Source organism: Rhinatrema bivittatum, chromosome 15, assembly GCF_901001135.1.
Source record: "Rhinatrema bivittatum chromosome 15, aRhiBiv1.1, whole genome shotgun sequence".
Taxonomy (NCBI): domain Eukaryota; kingdom Metazoa; phylum Chordata; class Amphibia; order Gymnophiona; family Rhinatrematidae; genus Rhinatrema; species Rhinatrema bivittatum.
Window position 1 is genome coordinate 50,183,725 of NC_042629.1, and position 20,333 is coordinate 50,204,057.

Sequence of the window (20,333 nt, forward strand, 5' to 3'; positions counted from 1 at the left end):
CTGTCCTCTGCATGCAGACCCAGAAGCTCTGTCCCTGCCCTCTGCATGCAGACCCAGAACTATGGGCCTTGCCCTCTGCATGCATGCACAAAACCATGGTCCCTGCCCTCTGCATGCAGACCCAGAAGCTCGGTCCCTGCCCTCTGCTTGCAGACCCGGAAGCTCGGTCCCTGCCCTCTGCTTGCAGACCCAGAAACTCGGTCCTTGCCCTCTGCATGCAGACCCAGAAGCTCGGTCCCTGCCTTCTGCCTGCAGACCCAGAAGTATGGGCCTTGCCCTCTGCATGCAGACCTAGAAGCTCGGTCCCTGCCCTCTGCATGCAGACCCAGAACTATGGGCCTTGCTCTCTGCATGCATGGCCAGCAGCTCGGTCCCTGCTTCTGCATGCAGACCCAGAAGCTCTGTCCCTGCCCTCTGCATGCAGACTATGGGCCTTGCCCTCTGCATGCATGCCCACAACCATGGTCCCTGCCCCCTGCACGCAGACCCAGAAGCGCGGTCCCTGCCCCCTGCACGCAGACCCAGAAGCGCGGTCCCTGCCCTCTGCACGTAGACCCAGAAGCTCGGTCCCTGCCCTCTGCATGTAGACCCAGAAGCTCGGTCCCTGCCTCTGCATGCAGACCCAGAAGCTCGGTCCCTGCCCTCTGCCTGCATGCCCACAACCATGGTCCCTGCCCTCTGCATTCATGCCCAGAACCATGGTCCCTGCTCTCTGCATGCAGACCCAGAAGCGCGGTCCCTGCCCTCTGCACGTAGACCCAGAAGCGCGGTCCCTGTCCTCTGCATGCATGCACGCACCCCGACCCAGGCGTCTCCTCGCTTGCACTCAAAATCAGAGCTGCAGGGCAGAGGCGCGGGCGCGTGCCCCCTCCCCCGGGCCGGGAGCGCGCGCTGCGGTGCAGAGCGGAAGTGGCGGAAGTCATTGACCGGAGGGGCGGGGGGGTTGGGAACGTGCAGCCGGCGGCTCTCTCGGCCCCGGGGACCTGCTCCGCCCCAGCGATGCGGGCGCAGTGCCGGCCACCATGGGCACCGCGGCCGCGGTGAGCAGGAGCCGGCGGAGGATCGCCGCCTTCCTCCTCCTCCCGCTCCTCCTGCCCGGGGGCAGCCGAGCCCAGCAAGGTGAGTGCCGGGGGCCGGGGCGCGATCGGCGCACGAGCAGGGGATGCCAGGTGCTGCTGCCGGGAGCAGAGGTCTGCGGTGGCCCGGATTCGGGGATTTGCACGGGGGGAGGGGGATGGTCCTGAAGCCCCGGAGCCTGGAGTCGGTGGGCAAGAAACTGCCATGGGGGGAGGTTTGGGGATCCACCGCCGCTTTGTCCTTGGCCGGGAGCGGGGGCTGTACGGGGGGATCGCTTTGAGTTTTGCTGCCCCCACCTTTTGTTGACCCGAAGCGAGGATCCCCGGAGCTGACCGGCGTGCGGGGGCAGGCAGGTGCCTCCTGCGGAGGTTCGTGCAGATTGAATCACTTTGTGATGTTTTTCCTAATTAAAGTTGGGGATTGGGGAGCGAGTTTATGACTTTTGAGTACGATTTCGGCGTTGAAACTCGGGCTGTGCCATTTTTATACAGCAGTCGTTGATGAAGCGAAGTTGCAGCCTCTGGGTGCGGGTGAGGGGCTGTCAGGGGGCTGCGCTGTGACCTTTCTACAAATGTCAGCAAGTCGGACTCGTGGTCACGTCTCGTTTCATGGCCTTGGAATCTCAGTCATTTCTGGGAAGCCCTTTGTATGCAGCTCAGCCGTACTAAAGAGGTGGGTTTTTTTTTCCTATTTGGTGTCTATGGGGGGAAAGGCTTCCTACGCCTGAGGTCTGTCCTGCCCCTGCCTTCTCATCTCCAGGCCTCCTAGTGCTGACAATGGAGGGAACTTTCAGACTGGCCCCGGGGACCTGGTTGAATTTCTGCTGGGAAGCCTTGCCTCTTGATCCGGGCACACAAGCTGTGCTTGTTTTGGGGTGAGCTGTGCTGTGCTGTTTTGGAGATGCTTCATGCCGCAGTAACTGCTGTCTTGCCTCATGTAGGACCATTCTGCCAGCTCATGCCATTTATTCACGCATACCTAGATCTTTCCAAACGTTTGGTTTTCCTGTTTCTGCAGGTTTGTAATTAATATAATCTGCATTTCTGGAGGGAGAGGTGTGCCGCTGTGTCTTCTGCCCTCTCCACCACTCCCCTTTGTTCTTTAAATCTGTCCTGGGCTTCTGTTTTCAGCTTGACCCTTGCCAGTCTGATTCCAAGATGAATTGCTGGCCAGACGGTGCCTGGCTTTGCTTACTTACCCATGGCGGGGGGTGCTTTTCAAAGCCTTTGGTGCTAATCTGTACTGTTGGGGCAGAACATAAAAATCATTACAGAGAAGGTGGATCTGAAGGATGCCGTTTCCACCGCCTGCTGCATTATGTAAAGGCTGAGTTTGCCAGTGCCCTCTGCCTTGGCCCAAAGCCAGCCCTTTGACCTTTCATTCAAGCGAGCCGACATGTCTGTCCTGAAAGTATGCCTGGTCCTGGGCCCATTTCGAGTAAAGGTACCACACAAACTGCTTTCGAATGACGTTTTGTGTTCACTCGTTTTGTTTTCCATGATCCAGCTACAAAGGTTCGCAGAAGACAAAAAAAAAAATTACCTGGGGCAAGAAAACAAAGTAGCAGGAGCCATAATGCCTGAGGGAGGATGAAGTGTCTGCCGGAGTCAGATCCATGCTAACAACGGCGTAAGACTGGGTGAAGCAGCCCTGACCCGCAGAGGGAAGTCCTGCCGCCCTGGCTAGTCCACTGGCCTGCACGGGCCACGCTGCGAGAGAGCTGTTTAGGAAGATGGCTGTTTCAGGCCAGTGATGCAAGACAATTTATATTTCCAAAGGCTCTGATTGGTGGAGCTTTCTAGGGTTCTGGCTGCGCCTTTGTGAACCTGGACTGATAATCCCAGTGTGGCTGTCATCCACTTACAGTGATGTATCTGCAACCAGCACCAGCCACAGGGTATGCTGAATGCATAAAAGGAGGAGAAATCCTCCCCGAGCCTCTCTTGCAATCTTTCTGTGCTTACAAACTAAATCCGGTTCCAGTACACTTCACCCTTCTAGCGGGGTGAAAGTCAGAAGCAGTGAGTTTCCTGCCTTCTGTTCCTGCGCCAAGTCCTTTCTATTGCATTCTGTCCAATTAGGCGGCTGCTGCTGCTTGTACTGATTGCCACCAGGGTAGGCGTGGGGGCAGTGCCAATCCCGGTTCTGTCCAACACGTGCATGGTCACCTGAGAAGTTAGTGTGGTTCCCTAGTAAGTCTCTGGATGCCAGAAGGTTAGAGGTTAGCCGATGCCCTACCCGCCAGGACAAGACTACCTCGGGTGAGAGAGAGTGAGTGCCAAACTCTGCACTTCAGTGACTGTTTCATGGGGAAGGGGCCTGCATCCTTCGCTTACTGATTAATTTTTGATCCCAAGCCGAATGTAACACGTTTCTGTTGAACGTGGATGCGTGTCACCTTCCCAGTCATACGAGGACCTCAGGGTCAGCAGTGCACGCTGGGGAGTAGATTGCATTTACTCGCTCCGTGCCTCCTCGGACTGCAGCTCCGGCAGCAGGCGTCTCTCTCTTCCTCATCTCTGAAGTATTCCCAGTCGCACGCTGTGAGGGTGCACTTCATATTTTTTTTTATTAATATTTCTTGCCCAGTTCCACTGACTCTGAACTGAGGAACACACATACAAGGGACTACTTTTTCAAACTGGTTTTATGACTTACTATTTTTTCTTGATTCATTGACTTTTTTTGTTTTTTTTTCCCCTTGTCGGAACTCATTCTTGGTTGGTTGCTGCAGGCAGCAAGTTAGAAGCCAGTGAAAATGTGAGTTAGGACGTGCGTGAAGATGATCAGGTGGCCAGTTTCAACCAAAATAGCTTGCAAACAGTTGGACCCACTTCAAAGCAAGTTTAAATGGGACAGTCCGCAGCGATTACTGCACCCGGCATGGCACACGTGCGACCGCTCTCCTACCTTTACCGAAATGGAGGCGCGCCTCCCTTGTTGTGTGCTTGTTGGCTGGCGCCGTACCGCCTAGTACGATCGTTTCACCAGAGACGGGGCACAAATAGCACTAAATAAATAAATAAATAAATAAAAGCAGTCTTCCCTCCCAAAGACAAAATCTAAGGATGATAAGGTTTACATGGAAGTGAAAGGAGTCCATGGCCATCCGGGCACATGAACCCTGAGATACCACGGAGGAGGAGGAGGAGGAGGGCCAGAACAATCCCTTCCAGCAGTGGAGGCCATAGGGATGGCTGCCCATTGTGACTGTAAGAAAGATCCCCAGTGAGGAGGGTAATATGTCTCTCGCTTGTCAGAGACAATCTGGAATTTTATTTCGTACGTCTAGCTGGCATTTTTAGCCCCTGTGGGGCGTTGTGTTCCCCCCCTAAACTGATCAGATGAGTTGGCCCTAAACGTTTTGGTACCTCTTACTGTTGTCAGAAAGTCATCTCGGGTAGGGACAGTTCACTTAGCGCTCCAGGGAGAGAGGAGAGAGGTCTGTGTCGGTGACCTGCGGATTTGAACCTTCTGCCACGCGTGGGAAGTGGATGTGGCTGCTGTGAGATGTCTCTGTCCAACAGCCCAGGCACCCACGGCACCTTCAGCTGGAGGTTCCCATCCCCTCTGCCGTTGGCATAGGGGAGATTTTCCCTGAACAAACGGGGAAGACGGGTGAAGAACTGCTGCCGAGTGCTATGTAACTCCCCCCCCCCCCCCAAATTCTCCTTATTTAGGAGAAAATAAAAGTTGGTTTCTGCTGGATTGACTAGAAGCTGGGGAAAGCTGAGTCCTTTTTCTCTCCTCTTGTCTCGCCACCGAGGGTTGCCAGTTCAGCGGGATCTACCCCGGGACATGACAGAGAGAAAAGAGAAACCACGGGCTCTCCCTCTCTTTTTTGGATCCTTGTTTTTTTGGGGGGGGGGGGGTGCTGTTTCCTGGCAGTTCCCCCCCCCCCCCCTGCTTCTATGGTCTCCCAGCTCAGTCAGAGCCGGGGCTGGGATCCTGCTGCCGTGAGGCCTTCGGTTGTATCTCCCCGGGGAATTTTTTTTTTTTCCTATTTTATGTCGTTCTCTCAGTTGGACTCGGTGCAGTTCACTGCAGCGAAAGGCCTCGTCCGGGAGGCCACTAAAGGCCCCTTTCCAGCATCCTGCAAACACGGGGCTTAAACGCTCCACGGCCACCAGGACTCCCTTCCTGCCCGGGACACGGAAGACTCGAGTCAGGAGTCGCACTCGGGTCCTCCTCACGACCGCCGAGCCGGCGGGCCGGGCCCTGTCGGATTCCGCTTCATTCGGGAGGGCTTGCAGTTTGTTTCTAACTTGGGGGAGAGTAGCAGCGGATGCTCTTCGCCTCCCGCTCGCGGCGCTGCTGACGTGAGCAGGAGGCGCGTCTGCTTCAACACAGAGATGCGCAAATGCACTTCATCAATTTAATTTCTTCGTTTGGCCGTGGACTCCAGGGAGATTAGTGAAATATTTCCATTAGGGCTTTCTTTTTCCATCTGGCACAGATAAAAGCACTTATCTTTCACTGTCAACACGTCCTCAGCGGCCCAGTCTCCTGCATTTTGCTCCCTGGATTATTAATGCTGAGGATTCCAGTGGCTTCGCTGTTTATGGTCGGAGACGCAGTTGGCTCTTGGGTTCGGTGCCAGATGCATCGTTTGGCAAAAAGGCCAGGAGGCGGGTGCCCAAGTGGCTGCTTTGTGTGTGTGTGTGTGTGTGAGTCATATTACCCCTGGCTAATCATGCAAACTGGCCGAGATATTCCTTTGACCCTGGAAGGCCTGGAAAGATTGTTTATACAAACTTTCTACTTTTTTTTTTTAAGTGCTTCACTCGGGGAGCTGCACAGATTTCGGGCACTGATTGATCTTCTTGGAAGCGCTCCTCTGGGTTTTAAGGGGGCGAGGGGAACAGTGGCCTGCTGGTTACGGGCTGCGAACCGGGAGGCTGGGGTTCCAATCTGCTTTCTGCCTTGTCAGCGTGAGCAAGTTGCCCTATCTTCCGTTGCCTGGAGTTCCCCTTTACAGGGCAGGGACTTACTTTCCTGTGTGTAGTTTGCTGTAGCCTGCCCTGATTTTAGGGAGTTATGTAAGCGTCAGAATAAATATTTAGAGTAAATGATTTACCTCTTGTTCCAAAGTGGAGATTGACTCCAGAAGGGAAGAGGCGTGCCATATCTTGCTTTAGCTATCTGAGTATGGTTTGTCAGCCTGGCACTGGATAGTGCTATCATTCTGTTGTCCTCTGTCATGTATTGTCATCTAAGTACAGAAGAAGCTGCCATACTGGGTCAGACCAAGGGTTTATCAAGCCCAGCATCCTGTTTCCAACAGTGGCCAATCCAGGCTACAAGTACCTGGCAAGTACCCAAACACTAAGAAGATCCCATGCCACTGATGCCAGTAAATAGCAGTGGCTATTCCTTAAGTCAACTTGATTAATAGCAGTTAGTGTATTTCTCCTCCAAGAACTTATCCAATCCTTTTTTAAACACAGCTATACTAACTGCACTAACCACATCTGCTGGCAGCAAATGTTAGAGCTTAATTGTGCATTGAGTAAGAAAGAACTTTCTCCGATTAGTTTTAAATGTGCTACATGCTAACTTCATGGAGTGCCCCCTAGTCTTTCTATTGTCTGAAAGAGTAACTAACTGATTCACATCTACCCATTCTATACTTCTCATGGTTTTTAAGACCTCTATCATATCCCCCCCCCTCAGCCGTCTCTTCTCCAAGCTGAACAGCCCTAACCTCTTCAGCCTTTCCTCATAGGGGAGCTGTTCCATCCTCTCTATCATTTTGGTGCCCTTTTCTGTACCTTCATCACTGCAAGTATATCATTTTTGAGATGCGGTGACCAGAATCGTACACAGTACTCAAGGTGTGGTCTCGCCATAGAGCGAAACAGAGGCATTATGACATTTTACATTTTATTCACCATTCCCTTCCTAATAATTCATAACATTTAGTTTGCTTTTTTGACTGCTGCAGCATTCAATGCACAATTAAGCTCTGGAATTTGTTGAGAGAGGATGTGGTTAGTGCAGTTAGTGTAGCTGGGTTTAAAAAAGGTTTGGATAAGTTTGTGGAGGAGAAGTCCATTAACAGCCATTAATCACGTTGATTTAGAAAATATCCACTGCTATTACTGGCATCAGCAGCATGGGATCTACTTAGTGTTTGGGTACCTTCCAGGTACTTGGCCACTGTTGGAAACAGGATGCTGGGCTTGATGGACCCTTGGTCTGACCCAGTATGGCAATTTCTTATGTTCTTTCTTATAGTTTTATAGGGGTCACCGTGGAGTGCCAGTTTGGTGTTTTTCGTGCCGTGCGTTGCTGCGGTGGATTATTAGATTCTCTCCATGTTTAAGAACTGTGAATGATTTAGTAATGTCATTAAAGCTGGATCGCCACCCAAGGGTCAGTTATGTTGAAGTGCTGCTGTAAGTCAGCACTGTTAAATAGTAGCATGCATTCTTTGCTGGCAAAATCCATATGAAGTGCTGTGATGTGGAGACTGCATTTGATTTGCTGGGGATGACGATGGACTTTGCAGGGTCAGACACAGTCTGGTGCTGAAAGGATAGGCTGTCTAGTTTGTGTTTAACGTTCATGCTGATACATTTTCATGGGATTATGCTTTTGTTGATTTTGGTGTAAGCTGTTTTGAGATTTTATACTTCTAAAAGTGGCCTATGGGTAGAAATAAAGGAAATATATATTTTTAAGTAACGTGATTATCTCTGTTTACTATCTGGACAGATTTTGGTTTCTCGCCTCCACTTCTCTAGGCCTTATGTGAGAGAGCACAGCACAGGTCGGAGGCCCGTCAGTCGGGGCAATGCGTTCTGGAGACGCAGACCTGGGGATTAGAGCTCGGATGTAAGGGGAGCAGCTGCTGTGGGCCACGTGCCAGAGAGAGAGTCCTTTCCGAGCCTTGCATGAGACGTGTCCCCCATCCCTTTCATCCTGCCTCCCCTGATTTGCAGTTCGGCTCTCACGACTAGGCTGGAGCGGTTCTCCTGTGAAGTTACTGGGTTTTCCCTTGTCTTACTTTTTTCATCTGATCCAAAGATTTGTTCTAAAATTGTACGGGACCTGTAGGGGAAAGAATGTCATTTTGAGCTTAGGAGCAAGCATAGCACAGAAAATTCAGCCTTTTATGCGTTACGTGAGAGGGGTCGGTGTTACAGAATGTAAGCCAGGTGAAAAATGCCTGAATCGGGGATTAGGACAGGATTAGGTCACCCTGACCTTTCCGCGGAAAGTGTGGGGCAGTGGGTCGGTGCGTGGTCGTGGAGGACACACACAGAGCCATTAGCTGCTCCCTGGTTCTCGGCAGCTTGCATTTATTGACTTCTGCGGCCCGTGGATGGCGCCGAACGTGCACCCTCCTGTCCCTCGCGCTCCTGCTCCCTACGCACTGTCCCTCTTGGCCAGTCCAGTGCTCAGCTCTAATCGCCAGATTGGTTCTGGAGGAAGCTGGATTTGTTTTGTGCAGGTTGTGATCACTTTTTTTTCGCGGATCAGCCTAGGGATTTTCCAGCCATGACGCTGCACGTGAGATTTATCCTACGAAGGGCGGTGTCTTAAGAAAAATCATCCCAAAAACCCTACGTTTGGTCAGGTGTGAATACGGTGCGTGCTGGGGAAGCTCCTTTTAAACTATAGTCTGCCAAGCAACCAGTGTCTGCTGCCCAGGGAGCAGCTTCAGAGATTCTCTCTGCATGTCCCGGGCCCCAGAGGTGTCTAAGCAGCAGGATCTGGACAGTCCCCTGCCATCATCCTTCATATGCGCCGTTCCGGCTCGCGGTCAGCCTCAAATGCATATTTGCATTTCTGCAACCCCCTTCCAGTTTTAGCTCATGCAGGCTTATTTCATTTTTGTTTAAGGTATAATATGTCTCTACCCCAAAGAGCTTACAGTCTGCGTAGGCACCCGAGGCAACGTGAGGTAAGGCGACTTGCCCAAGGTCACGAGTATTGTCAGCAGGAGAAGAGGAATTTCAGGTTTGTAGCCCATTAGTCTGACCAGCCTACACCCGCTTTCATTTACTGAGCTGGCTTTCCGCTGGCCAGGTCAGGCCGCTTGGTTACTTTCTCAGGGAAGCAGAGAAAAGCAATGGAGTGACCCGTCTTTTCGGCGCTCGCGTGCCTGTGACGGATCCACTCCATCAGCTCCCAGGAGTTTGATTCAGCGGAGCTGGAACACAGCTTTCTAAACGTAAAAGCACGTCGGGTGTGGAAAATCCACTCCGCCATGCCCGGCTGCTGCATCTGCCTTCAGAAACGATTTCAATTTCTTCTGGCTAAGCCAGGCCTGCAGATAACGAGAGACGAACACGCTCGCTGCCTCTTGACGGTTCATTTGGTCGTAGGGTGACTGGAATCTGGTTTGGCCGACAGGGCCGTGCTTTTGTCTGAGCTGCAAGGTTTGTACTGGCACGCAGGCTCGTTCTGGTAGTGGCACCGGGGTCTCCTGTCGGGCTGCCAGGGTTGTAAGAGTCGTGCTTATGAAGCCAGCAGCTAATCTTGCATAAACTTAGAACTGGTCAGTGACAGTAAAATCTCAGACCCCATTAAACACAGCAAAATCACTTCCCTCTCCTTTAGGTTTTTGTTATCTTTTGCTGTCACCTGATGCTTCATTGACCCTTGAGTTTATCTGACTGTGACCCAGTCCCTGTATTTTTTTGGGGGTGGGGGGGGGGGGGTCAATGCTTGTTCCTGATTGTTACTGACATTCTGCCTTGCAAGTTAGGGATCCCCCCTTGTCTGGAGTTTAGGTGGCATGTAAGATCCGAGTTCCTTCCCACTCCCTAGGGGGTTCGAGTTTTTAGAAATGAGATTCCCTTTGGAAATGAGGGAGGTCTGTGAAATTTAAGAAACCGCGGCGCGTTATCGGGGTGCTCTGGAGTTCTTCTGTGATATTCATACCTGTAGCAGACGTTCTTATTCTTTAAGCTGCGTTAGTAGAGGTAGGGCTGATTGTGCTCTGCGAATTAGAGGTAATTTAGGCCGGTCTCTTGGCTGCTGTCCTGTTCGCAGGATGTTGTGTAAGGGGTTAAACAAACCCCCCCGAGAGGAGTGTTGGCAGATAGGCACTTTAAGAAGCTTGCCAGCCCTGCCGCATGCCCTCGTCCTGCCAGACTCCGATAAATCCATCTAGGCAGTCCTTCAACGACCCCCACCAAAAGTAAGACATGGCCGGCTCCGCTGCCAAGACAGCGCCTTGCAAATTCCTCCCCCCCTCCCCCTTCCGTCCCGCTGTGCCTGCACGGCAGGGCCAGATTCGCCGTGCGCCAGGCTTAACTCAAATCCATTGTCACCTCTGGAAGCGCACGGCGCGGCGCAGAGGAAAGCGGAAGGCCTGGGGAGCCCTTTCTCGGGTGTGTGCCATGCTGAAATGCACACCCTTACGTGTATAGTCACCGTGCCAAAATCCTTACACCGTAATTGCTAGCAGCATGGCTACCATATTAGTCTCTCTTCACGCTACCATTATATAGTGCTGTACACGTCTAGTAGCATTAGGAGTGTGTCTCAGCTCCCCCAAACTGGTCAAGAAATGTATAAAGTCAGTCCAATATAAAAGTTAGCAGCTTATAGAAACAGTGGCAAGAAAAGCCCATGGGGGCCCTCCCTAGCCTGCCCATCCCCACAACTAATTCAGCTCTGCAGTCCCTCCCACCTCCTCAGAGATCCCCTGGGCTTGTCCCATGCGCTCTTGTGCTCAGATACTGCCTTTGTCTCCACCACCACTTGTGAAAACATCCTAAGAGACCTGGATTTAAAGCTGCCTTTGTGCACAGGCTAAGTTTGCAGTTTGGGGAATTTCTCAAGCATGTCTTTTTCTTTTCCTCTTTGTTTTTCTGGCATGGCAGTTTCCTCCTCCAGGCTTCCAGCTCAGTCAAAACCGGACTCCATAAGCCCTCATTCACAGTTCCCCCCTCCTGCTAGCCCAGCTGTCGCAGTGACGATCCTTGGCCATGGGCCAAGGCTCTGACTCCCTCCAGAGCCTGGGTACGCTTGCACTCTGTAGTCTGGCCACTAGGTGTCACTGTGGTGCAGTGACGGAGCCTCCCTCTGGCGCTGTAGCCACTGCCTTTGCAGCGTGCCTAGCCCTGGCTGGGACCCGGGATCAAACCCTGGACCCTTCCGCCTGGCTGGGCCCAGCTGCCGGGCCGGCTGGTTTTGCTTTCTTCTGGAAAATGCAATCCCAGCAAGATTTTACTTGCTCAGTTGGCCTGGCGATTAGCTCCGGCACCCTCGATCTGTGTTCACGCTAGGTACACCAGAGAGTTTAGACTTCGGGCATCTGCATTAAAATCCCATGGGGCTGATGAGGCGATGGAGGGAGGGGATGGCCCGCCCTTGAGGCCTTGGCAGCCTGCTGCTAAATGACAGCGAGCAGGTATGGACTAGGGGTGCAAACGCGAGCTGGCCCTGTGCTTACAGAAGCCTGGCATTCTCACACTCTGCTCCCCCTTCCTCCTCCAGCTAATGTGGCTCTCCTGCCACAGAGCTGAAACTTCTGGAGAGCTCGAGCTCAACGCTAAAAACCCCAAATACAATGGAGCGAAAGCACACAGCTGAAAGATCGCTTTGGTTAAACGTTGACCAGGCCTTCCACATGGACGCGGAGGGGGGGGGGGGGGGGGGGGGCGGTGAAAGGAATGTAGCCTGGGTCCCTGTGTGTAATTCCTATAGGCTGAAGCCATGGTGGTGTGAGTAATGTACAGCTGTGCTGTCTGAGTCATCAGATTTCCAGAGATCTGGGCAGCCTTGCAGGAGCTCTAGGACATTTCACAGCATCCATTTGGCTTTAAAAAAAAAAAAAAAAAAAAAGTTATCCCATGGCTTGCTGCAGGCGATAAGAATTGCAGTTGCTGAATCGGAGCTCAGTGACACTTAATGGAAGGACTGGCACGGAACGTGCTTTGCTTAGCCGACCTGAACATTTCTACTCCAGTAGTTTACTTTATTTATTTTTTTTAAAGTTTTTATACCGAGTGGGTTCCTCCTCCAGACTCTCTTGACCTTTGCAAAATCAGCTTTCAGCTTGGAAGGAATGTGCAGGGAGGTTTCATGTTGTTCTGTTCGGTTCAGTGTCTTCCAGTGCGTTCGGGGTGAACGCTGGTGTCGGCGGAGTTTACCTATACTCCAGACTTTGTAGATTAATGCCTTGGCTCTGGCCAAGTTCTTCAGGATATAAATTTGCTGGGTGTTTTTGGATCTTGCTCCTGAGGCTCGTTTCTCTCTTAGCTTCCAGTATTTTATAATGTTTGCTGAGCTGTGGGGTCTGATGACCCCACAGCTCTGGGTTGGGAAGAATCTTCTTCCTGGGGTGCCCGCTTTGGCTGGCCCTTGATGCCTGCATGACTTTCTGATTAGGAATAATGGCAACTCCCTGATTTGCTCAGAAAGTGGCTGAGGAGGACCAACAGAGAGAAAAAGGGATAGAGAGAGGGTTGACATCAGTATTTAGTTGCCAGTTCAACAATATGATTCTCTTAAACCTATGTACTCTAGAGCAGTGGTTCTCAACCTTTTTTCGGCCGGGACACACCTGACAGATGGTTCTCATATGCGTGACACACTGAACATGTGACCGTCAAGGGGCAAAATGTAAATATACATTCTGCATCCTCAGGAATCCCCTCCACCCCCAAAAATGGGTGCAAAGCAGATCTAGGGCATTACCCTGTACAACTCGCCATACAAAAAAATATATTCTGGTTCTGATGACATCTCAGTAAAAGCAAAACAAACTCTCTTTACTGGCAGGCACAATACCCCTCCTTATGAAAAGAGAGTAATTTACCACTACAAATATTTAACCAGGCCCTAAACACTAATACACCTCCTATTAGGAAAACAGAGTAAGCCAAGCTGCTATAGATAGATACCTACTTAGAAATAATTGTAAAACTATACTAATAAATGTTACAAAACAACTGATGAACAGAATAACATCCAACAATTAAAAACTCATAAAAATTATTAAAAATTGTCCAAATATCAATAAAATATTTCAAAACAGCAGACACATCACATAATACCCAATAATTAAAATGGCAGTCAATCAAGAAAAATAAACTTAAAAAGCCGCCTTTACTTACCCTCTCCAGCAACTCTCCTACTCCTTTCCCTTGCAGACCAATAGCACATACCAGAAGCAGCAGTGGCTGCTGAAGCTCTGTCCCCACAGTCCTCTTCCTTAGGGCCCACAACCAGTCACAACCAGTCTCTGTCTCACACAGACCAGTATCTCCCTAACTAGTATCTCTTCCTCACACTCACACCAGTCACCTCACTGACCAGTCTGTCTCTCTCTCTCTCACACACACACACACACCAGTCATCTTCCTGACCAGTCTGTCTCTCTCTCATAGAAACACACCACCTCTGACCAGTCTCTCTCTCAATCACATACAAATGTTCTTGCTCCCATTCTACCACAACCCACAAAGCTGCCACTCACGCACCCAGGCACCAAATCTACCTCACACACAAAAAACTGCCACTCACGCACCCAGGCACCCATTCTACCACACACACAAAAAGCTGCCACTCATGCACCCTGGCACCCATTCTACCACAACCCACAAAGCTGCCACTCATGCACCCATTGTACCACACACACACAAGCTCTCACTCATGCACCCAGGCACCCATTCTACCATACACACACACACACAAAGCTGCCACTCAGGCACCCATTCTACCACACACACACACACAAAGCTGCACTCACACCCCCATTCTACCACACACACACACAAAGCTGCACTCACACCCCCATTCTACCACACACACACACCCCCATTCTACCACACACACACAAAGTTGCACCCAGGCACACATTCTACCACACACGGAGTTTCTTCTCATTGTTTTCCCCAATAAGCCTGGCCTCCGCTTATCAGCTGCCGCTGACCTGACTTCCGGGGGTGCGCCGGGAATCTCCGCTCTTCAGTCCCTCCGGCTTAGCCTCCAGCAGCGGCGCACAGGTCTCTTCGTTCTTGACTTCAGTCCCGCCGGCGGTGCACGGGTCTCTCCATTCTTCGGCGGCAGCGCACGGGCCTCTCCACTCTTCGGCCGCCGGCGGCGGCGCACGGGCCTCTCCACTCTTCGGCCGCCGGCGGCGGCGCACAGTCCTCTTCACTCTTCGGCCGCCGGCGGCCAAGAAGGAAGAATTCCCGCGGCACGGCCTTTCTTCTTCCCGCGCACCGCGTATCACTTCCTGTTCCGGGTCGGGGGGTGGAATGCAGGCGCGGGAAGAAGAAAATGCCAGCTGCGGATGCCACAGTTGTTTTTTGCACCGCTGCCGTTCCCGCTGGGCTTGAACGTGCTGATAGCCCGGCGGCAACGGCAGCAGGGAAGAAAGAGCAGCGGGAGGGACCGGGAGCCACGCGACACACCTGCCGGTGCTTGGCGACACACTGGTGTGTCGCGACGCACCGGTTGAGAACCGCTGCTCTAGAGAGATGAGAGCAATATGATAGACGCCTTCAGGTACCTCAGAGGTACAGATACAGTTTTTATTATTTGTTTATTTAAAATCTTTTCTATACCGTCGTTAAGTAGTATACCATCACAACGGTTTACATAGAGGCACATATATACATTTATGAAAGATGTATAAGTTAATACTATCTGTATACTGCAGAAGAAGCAAAGCTTTATCGATGAAAGAGAAATTCTAGAACAAGGGGGTCGAGCTATGAGGCTTAAGATCAACTTTGGGAAATCTTTCTTCCTGGAAAGGGTGGTGCATGCATGGAACGGCTTCCCAGTGGAGGCAAAAGCAGTAACCGAATTCCCGAAGGCCTGGGAGAAACCCAGAGGATTCCCAGTGGCAAGGAAGCGAGAGATCAGCTGGAGTCTAAAACATTGCACCAACTGAGCAGACCGGATGGGCCTTTCGGTCCTTGTCTGTCCTCACATTCTGTGACCTTCCTGCAGAGAATATTTTGCAGTGATGTCATGGATAAAATATTTGGTGCCATTTGTGATTTTAATGCACAAGTTGTGCAGTGTATTAACAGCTGAGCTCTCATGTGGTTTACAATGACGTCTTTATAGAGGGAAACAGAAAAAGCTTGAATCTGCATAATCTTTCTGGACTTGCCTCTGATCCTCAGTGTCTGTCTGCGGTTTTTTTCGTGCATTGTCTTGCAGAACCGATAGATCTGAGCTTCTGGTAACGCGCCAGTGCGTGTAATCTGGATGGCTAGAGGACTTGTGCTTCCCGCTTTCAGAAGATGGGTGAGGGTGGCTTTTGCGGACCTGCACTCCCCTTGCTGTGGATGCCTCATTACAACAATTATCACCATTATCAGGGCTCCTGCTGTAGTGTTCCCTCTCTCAATCCAGGGCCGCCATGGGAGCATAACGTAAGAAGTGCCGTACTGGATAAGATCAATAGTCCCTCAAGCCCGGCATCCTGTCTCCGACAATGGTCAAACCAGGCCATTCAGAAGTAGCCGGATGATCCCTTCCCTGTTCATTCCCACACATAGGAGGTGATGATCCCCCACATCTGTCTGGCTAATAATAGTGGATCTGTGCAAACCATTTTTAAACGCAGCCATGGAATTAACCTTGACCATATTCTCTGACGACAAATTCCAGTTGAATTGTGCCTTGACCGAAACGGTCCTTTAAGTGTGTTTCAAGGAATGGCCCCTAGCCCTGCTCTGTATGTGTTTGAGCTGGCTGTGGGCTCTCTCTTCCTTAGATCCTGTCTTACGGGGGTCACCGAGTTAACGGAGCGATGAACCGCGGCATCAGATAAAGGACCTCCTGGTAGGAAGCCGAGAGGTTATGGAATGAGCCTTACATTCCGGGCCTGCATGAGGTTTGGCTTTTGCCGTCGAGCCGGTATTTCCATTCTCTTGTTTAACTGGTCCTGTGCGGCGAGGGTGCTGGGTTCAGGCTGTGTGGGCTGAGGGATGCCCCAGGCTGGTTACCGTACTTCGTATAAATGACTAAACACCGGCTTCAGACCCTGAGACATCTCCTTTCCTTCTGGCTCGGCTCCTCCAGCACCCACGTTTAAGACCAGGAGTGAGTGCAGCCCAGCGCTGGCCGAGTGATTTGTCCTTTAATTTTTTTCCTTTTTCTTTTGTTTTTTAGGAGATGGATGTGGGCACACTGTCTTGGGACCCGAAAGCGGAACCCTCGCCTCCATAAACTACCCGCAGACTTACCCCAATAGCACCGTGTGCGAGTGGGAGATCCGCGTGAAGCAGGGAGAGAGAATTCGGCTGCGATTCGGAGACTTTGACATCGAGGACTTGGATCTGTGCCACTTTAATTACTTACGGGTGTACGATGGGATTGGATCCACTCGGACTGAGATAGGTATGAAGATCCATTGCTTGTTCTGTACTTTTCTGAAACACCACAATGGTTGTTTCAGGTCAGAAAATAAGATTAAAACTGAACATTTAACTTGGGCGGGTCAGCCTGTTTCTCTCTTTGTACGTCTGCCTCCCTTGGGTCATATTCTTGTTTAAAAGGCACAACCTTATGCATTGAGGGGACTTGCTTGGGTCTTTTTGTAATGGCCCACAGTAGTGTTGTCTGCAGGAAACGCTGCCTCGTTAACTGTGATGGTGTAGGGCCGAGCTCTAACGAGCAGAAAACAAGCTGCCAAGCTGATACCACCCCCTGCTTCCTATGAGGGTGGGCGTGCCAGGTATCTCCAAGGGTCTCCCTTTGTGGAGGGTCTGCTGCGCATGCCGGTATTAAAGGGGCAGCAGACAGCAGAATGAAGGTAAGGATGTCCATGACGAAGCCTCGACAGAAGACTCGCTCTGATCTTCGTGTGGCAGTCTGGAAGATAGAAGTTGAGTACCACCGAGTTACAGGACGAAGCCGAGCCCAGGTCACGAAATCGAAATTTGTAAGTGTTCTGGATTTAACGAATCTCTTGCAGATGTTCTGGCAGCGCACCGCTTCGTCTTACTGACCTGAAATTTTGGATCCACCTTCACTTGGTAACCATTGGCATGGGTTTAGCTGGTATCTGCAGAGCAAGCCCAAAGCAGGAACACCTAAACTAAAGTGCATTTCTTGTCTTTTCTGCTTCCTAGGTAAATATTGTGGACTGGCGTTGCACTGGGAAAACTTTATTGAGTCAAAGAGTAACGAAGTTACGGTGCAGTTCATGAGTGGAATCCACACGTCTGGCCGGGGTTTTCTTCTCTCCTATTCTATCACAGATAAAGCAGGTATTATTCTGTCCGGTCTGATGGTTTCTGGTATGAAAAAAGAGAACCTGTGGAATGAATGAAAGCCTACAATTTTTTATTTTATTTTCATGAAGCTAAGAAATTTTCCCTGTTGCTCATTTTTTTTTCTCCTAACTGGTCAAGCTTTGTGTTGATGGAGGAGTTTCTTCTTGTGGCTTGGAAAGGCACCACAAGGAGTGTGGCTTGTCAACGAGCTGGGTATGGTCTCTGTAGATCCCCACCCCCCTCCTCGTCTGGCAAGGTGGGGGAACTTTAAAAGTTTATAGCAACACAAAGCAGAGTAGAGGACAGAGATAAAGACTAATTGGCCCATCCAGTCTACCCCAGATAAATGTCCCAGGCGCTGGCTGTAAAAGCTTGATCGCTCATTGGACGTCTCGCCTTGTCCAAGATGACTATTGTGGTCTTCCTCTAGGTTCTCTACCACCCTGAGTCGATGAGTGTATAACGTGTCCATATTTAATTCTCAACTTCCTTGGCTGTCTTGTGAGACTTCCTTTGCTGCTCCGATGCTAGCGTTGGCAGGCTTTGTGGTGGGGTCCGCACCGGGGTGCTGATTTCTCTGGCTAATGTTATTGGAAGTTGGGCAGCAGCTCGCAATTTCATTTATACAAGCTGCCCTGTCTGAAAGGGCTTTGTCATGCTTTTTTTTTTCTTTTTTTTGGCAATCGGTGGGTTGGTTTGAGCTTTACAATATTCACCATTTTTCTTTGCTCTTCAGACTTGATCACCTGCCTGGAGAAAGCCAGTCGTTTCTCAGAGCCGGAGTACAGGTAAGAAATTCTCACCAGCTTAGGCTTGCAGGGCCTGATTTAAAAAAAAAAAAAAAAAAAAAAAAAAAAAAAAGATTTCTGCTTGGGGTGGGGTGTGTGTGGGGGGGTATCTCTGTGCATAGTAAGTAAGTGTTCCAGGGAGGTGGAGCTGGGGAGCGGGTACTTCCTATTTTCAGAAGTCCGGGGTAATTTTCAAAAGGCTTTGCGAGCGTAAAAGAACTTTGGAAAATTGCAACGTTTGCGTGCGCGGCTCCTTTGAAAATTGCCTTGCACGCGTGTAAATCCACGCGCCCGGCGCTCTTGAGGTGCAGCTTCGTGCGTGCACGCCGTGCTGGGTTCCCTGCACGCCCCGCAAGTTTTCCAAGCGGATTGATGCAGATAAATTTCCATTGAAAATGCGGACTAAGCTCTGCAGCTAAAACGTACCTGCAGACTGAAGGCCTACGCTGGCCGTTTGAAAATGACCGTCTTTGGGTTTTATTTTGTTCGGAAAGCTGCAGGAGAACTGTGTTTCATCTTGGCAGCGTTTTCCTGTAAATTGACTTTAAAAATATGGCCCTCTTGGGATTTCTCCTCTCTTTCGTTTCTTCCTTGTCGGGGGAATGCAGCTGCCAGCTCCCGCGCAGGTTCTTGCTTGCTGGACTTCGTTGCTGAAGCAGGGGCTGGTAAAAGCCTGGGCACCTTACATTTGGGGCTTGGCCAGCCCAGGCCCGGGTTCAGGTAGAGCTGGGCCAGGCCTGGGGATGGGCAGAAAGAGAGGCTGAGTTGGAAGGGGAAAGGAAAAATTAGGCAAACAGAAAAGTCAGCAAAAAATTAGATTAAAAAGAAGCAAAACAAACAAAACCAAACAAAAGCACAATAAAAAAAACCTTTCTCTCCCTGGCGCTTTAACAATGTTGGCTGGCTTTCAAGTTTTTGAGCATTTTTTTCCAGCCCGTGTTATGAGCCTTTACCTTTTTTCCCCAGACGTATTCCTCTGTCTTTTCCTTTTTCTCACCTTCCCCCATCCCCGGTGAGATTTGCCTCGGTGCAGCTGAGTGCCCCTGCCTGCTGGAGGGGTGCCGCTCGTTAGCCCACAGGGGCTGCCACGGTAGCGGGAGACGTTTTTTTTTCCTTCCTCCCCTGGGCCTGAGCGTATCGCCCCCACCGGGGCAGCGAGTAAAGCTTCATACATCGGTTGGATGTGGAATAACAGAATCCTTCTCACGCTGGTATGCACCAGCGACATTCTGCTGCTTTGATCTCCCTGTTGGAACATTTTGTCCCTTCCGCAATTCATTTCTCGCTCAAACTGCAAGGCACGCTGGCTGGCGGGGCCCCATGCTGTCCTTAAATCTCTCCAGGAGTGGGCATGTATCACCGAGGTAATGACTTAGGAATTGGCCAAGCCTGCATGAATTGGCCAAGAGTCATAATGTTTCGCCAACGTGCCCACATGTGTCTGTGTCCGGCCTCTGGGGCTGCTCTGCTAGAGCTCGATGCTGTCATAGTAAGGCTTAGCAGAGTCTTCAGTGTGTTGTACAAGTTTGCTTCAACAGAATGATGCTCAGGGGTCCAGTCTGGCAGCTTTCTTACAGGTTACCAATGTGGCATTTGTAGCATTGAACATTTTTTAATAGCCGTCAAGTTTCAGGCCTCCTCACAGGTGTTCTGGTGTCTTCCTTGCTGTTGCTTTGGCCTCAGATGGCGAGGACAGGGCTTTTGTGGGGTTTTTTTGTCTATAATATTCTCGTTCCTTTCAGGAAGTATTGTCCAGCGGGTTGCTTGATGCCGTTCGGGGACGTTTCCGGGACCATTCCTCATGGGTATAGAGATGTGAGTAAAACTAGCTGCTGGTCAAGGGAAACGATTTTTTGCATAATCTGAGACCTACTGGAATCACAGCAGGGTGGACCCCCTTCTATTGATACTGGACATGCAAGTGTTGAGTTCCTTATTTGATAGATCCACTGTTGCCCTCTTTGCCATAGATTGTCTGCCATGCTGGTACCAGTCATTGAATTGTTATCTCTCTTCTAGGTTTCCTCTTCCTGGTGTTAAATAACTGTGGGATGGTAGCAGTGGGCGATTGACAAGCGAGGGTCCCTTCAAGGAATATTTCACCCCCCCAGCTCAGTTTAACTTCACAGCCCATCTGGCATTTGAGTAAAATTGGTCTTTGCAGAGCCATGTTGGCGCACTCATCACGTGGCCATCGCATGGTACTGGAGACATTAGCCCTCTGGGGTTGTTCCGTGAGCTGATGAGTGCTAAGGAGTTTACCCCC

General features: G+C 50.8%; 1 protein-coding gene across 1 annotated transcript in view; it reads left to right on the forward strand.

Annotated features, from left to right (window-relative positions):
* Window positions 1–896: 896 nt before the first annotated feature.
* DCBLD2 (discoidin, CUB and LCCL domain containing 2) overlaps window positions 897–20,333 on the forward strand; it is a 40,161-nt gene continuing 20,724 nt past the window's right edge. Inside the window, 5 exon segments of the mRNA XM_029578410.1 lie at window positions 897–1,119; window positions 16,174–16,401; window positions 17,136–17,273; window positions 18,016–18,067; window positions 19,810–19,882. Of these exon segments, the coding sequence (XP_029434270.1) occupies window positions 1,023–1,119; window positions 16,174–16,401; window positions 17,136–17,273; window positions 18,016–18,067; window positions 19,810–19,882 (588 nt within the window). The 5' untranslated portion in view covers window positions 897–1,022.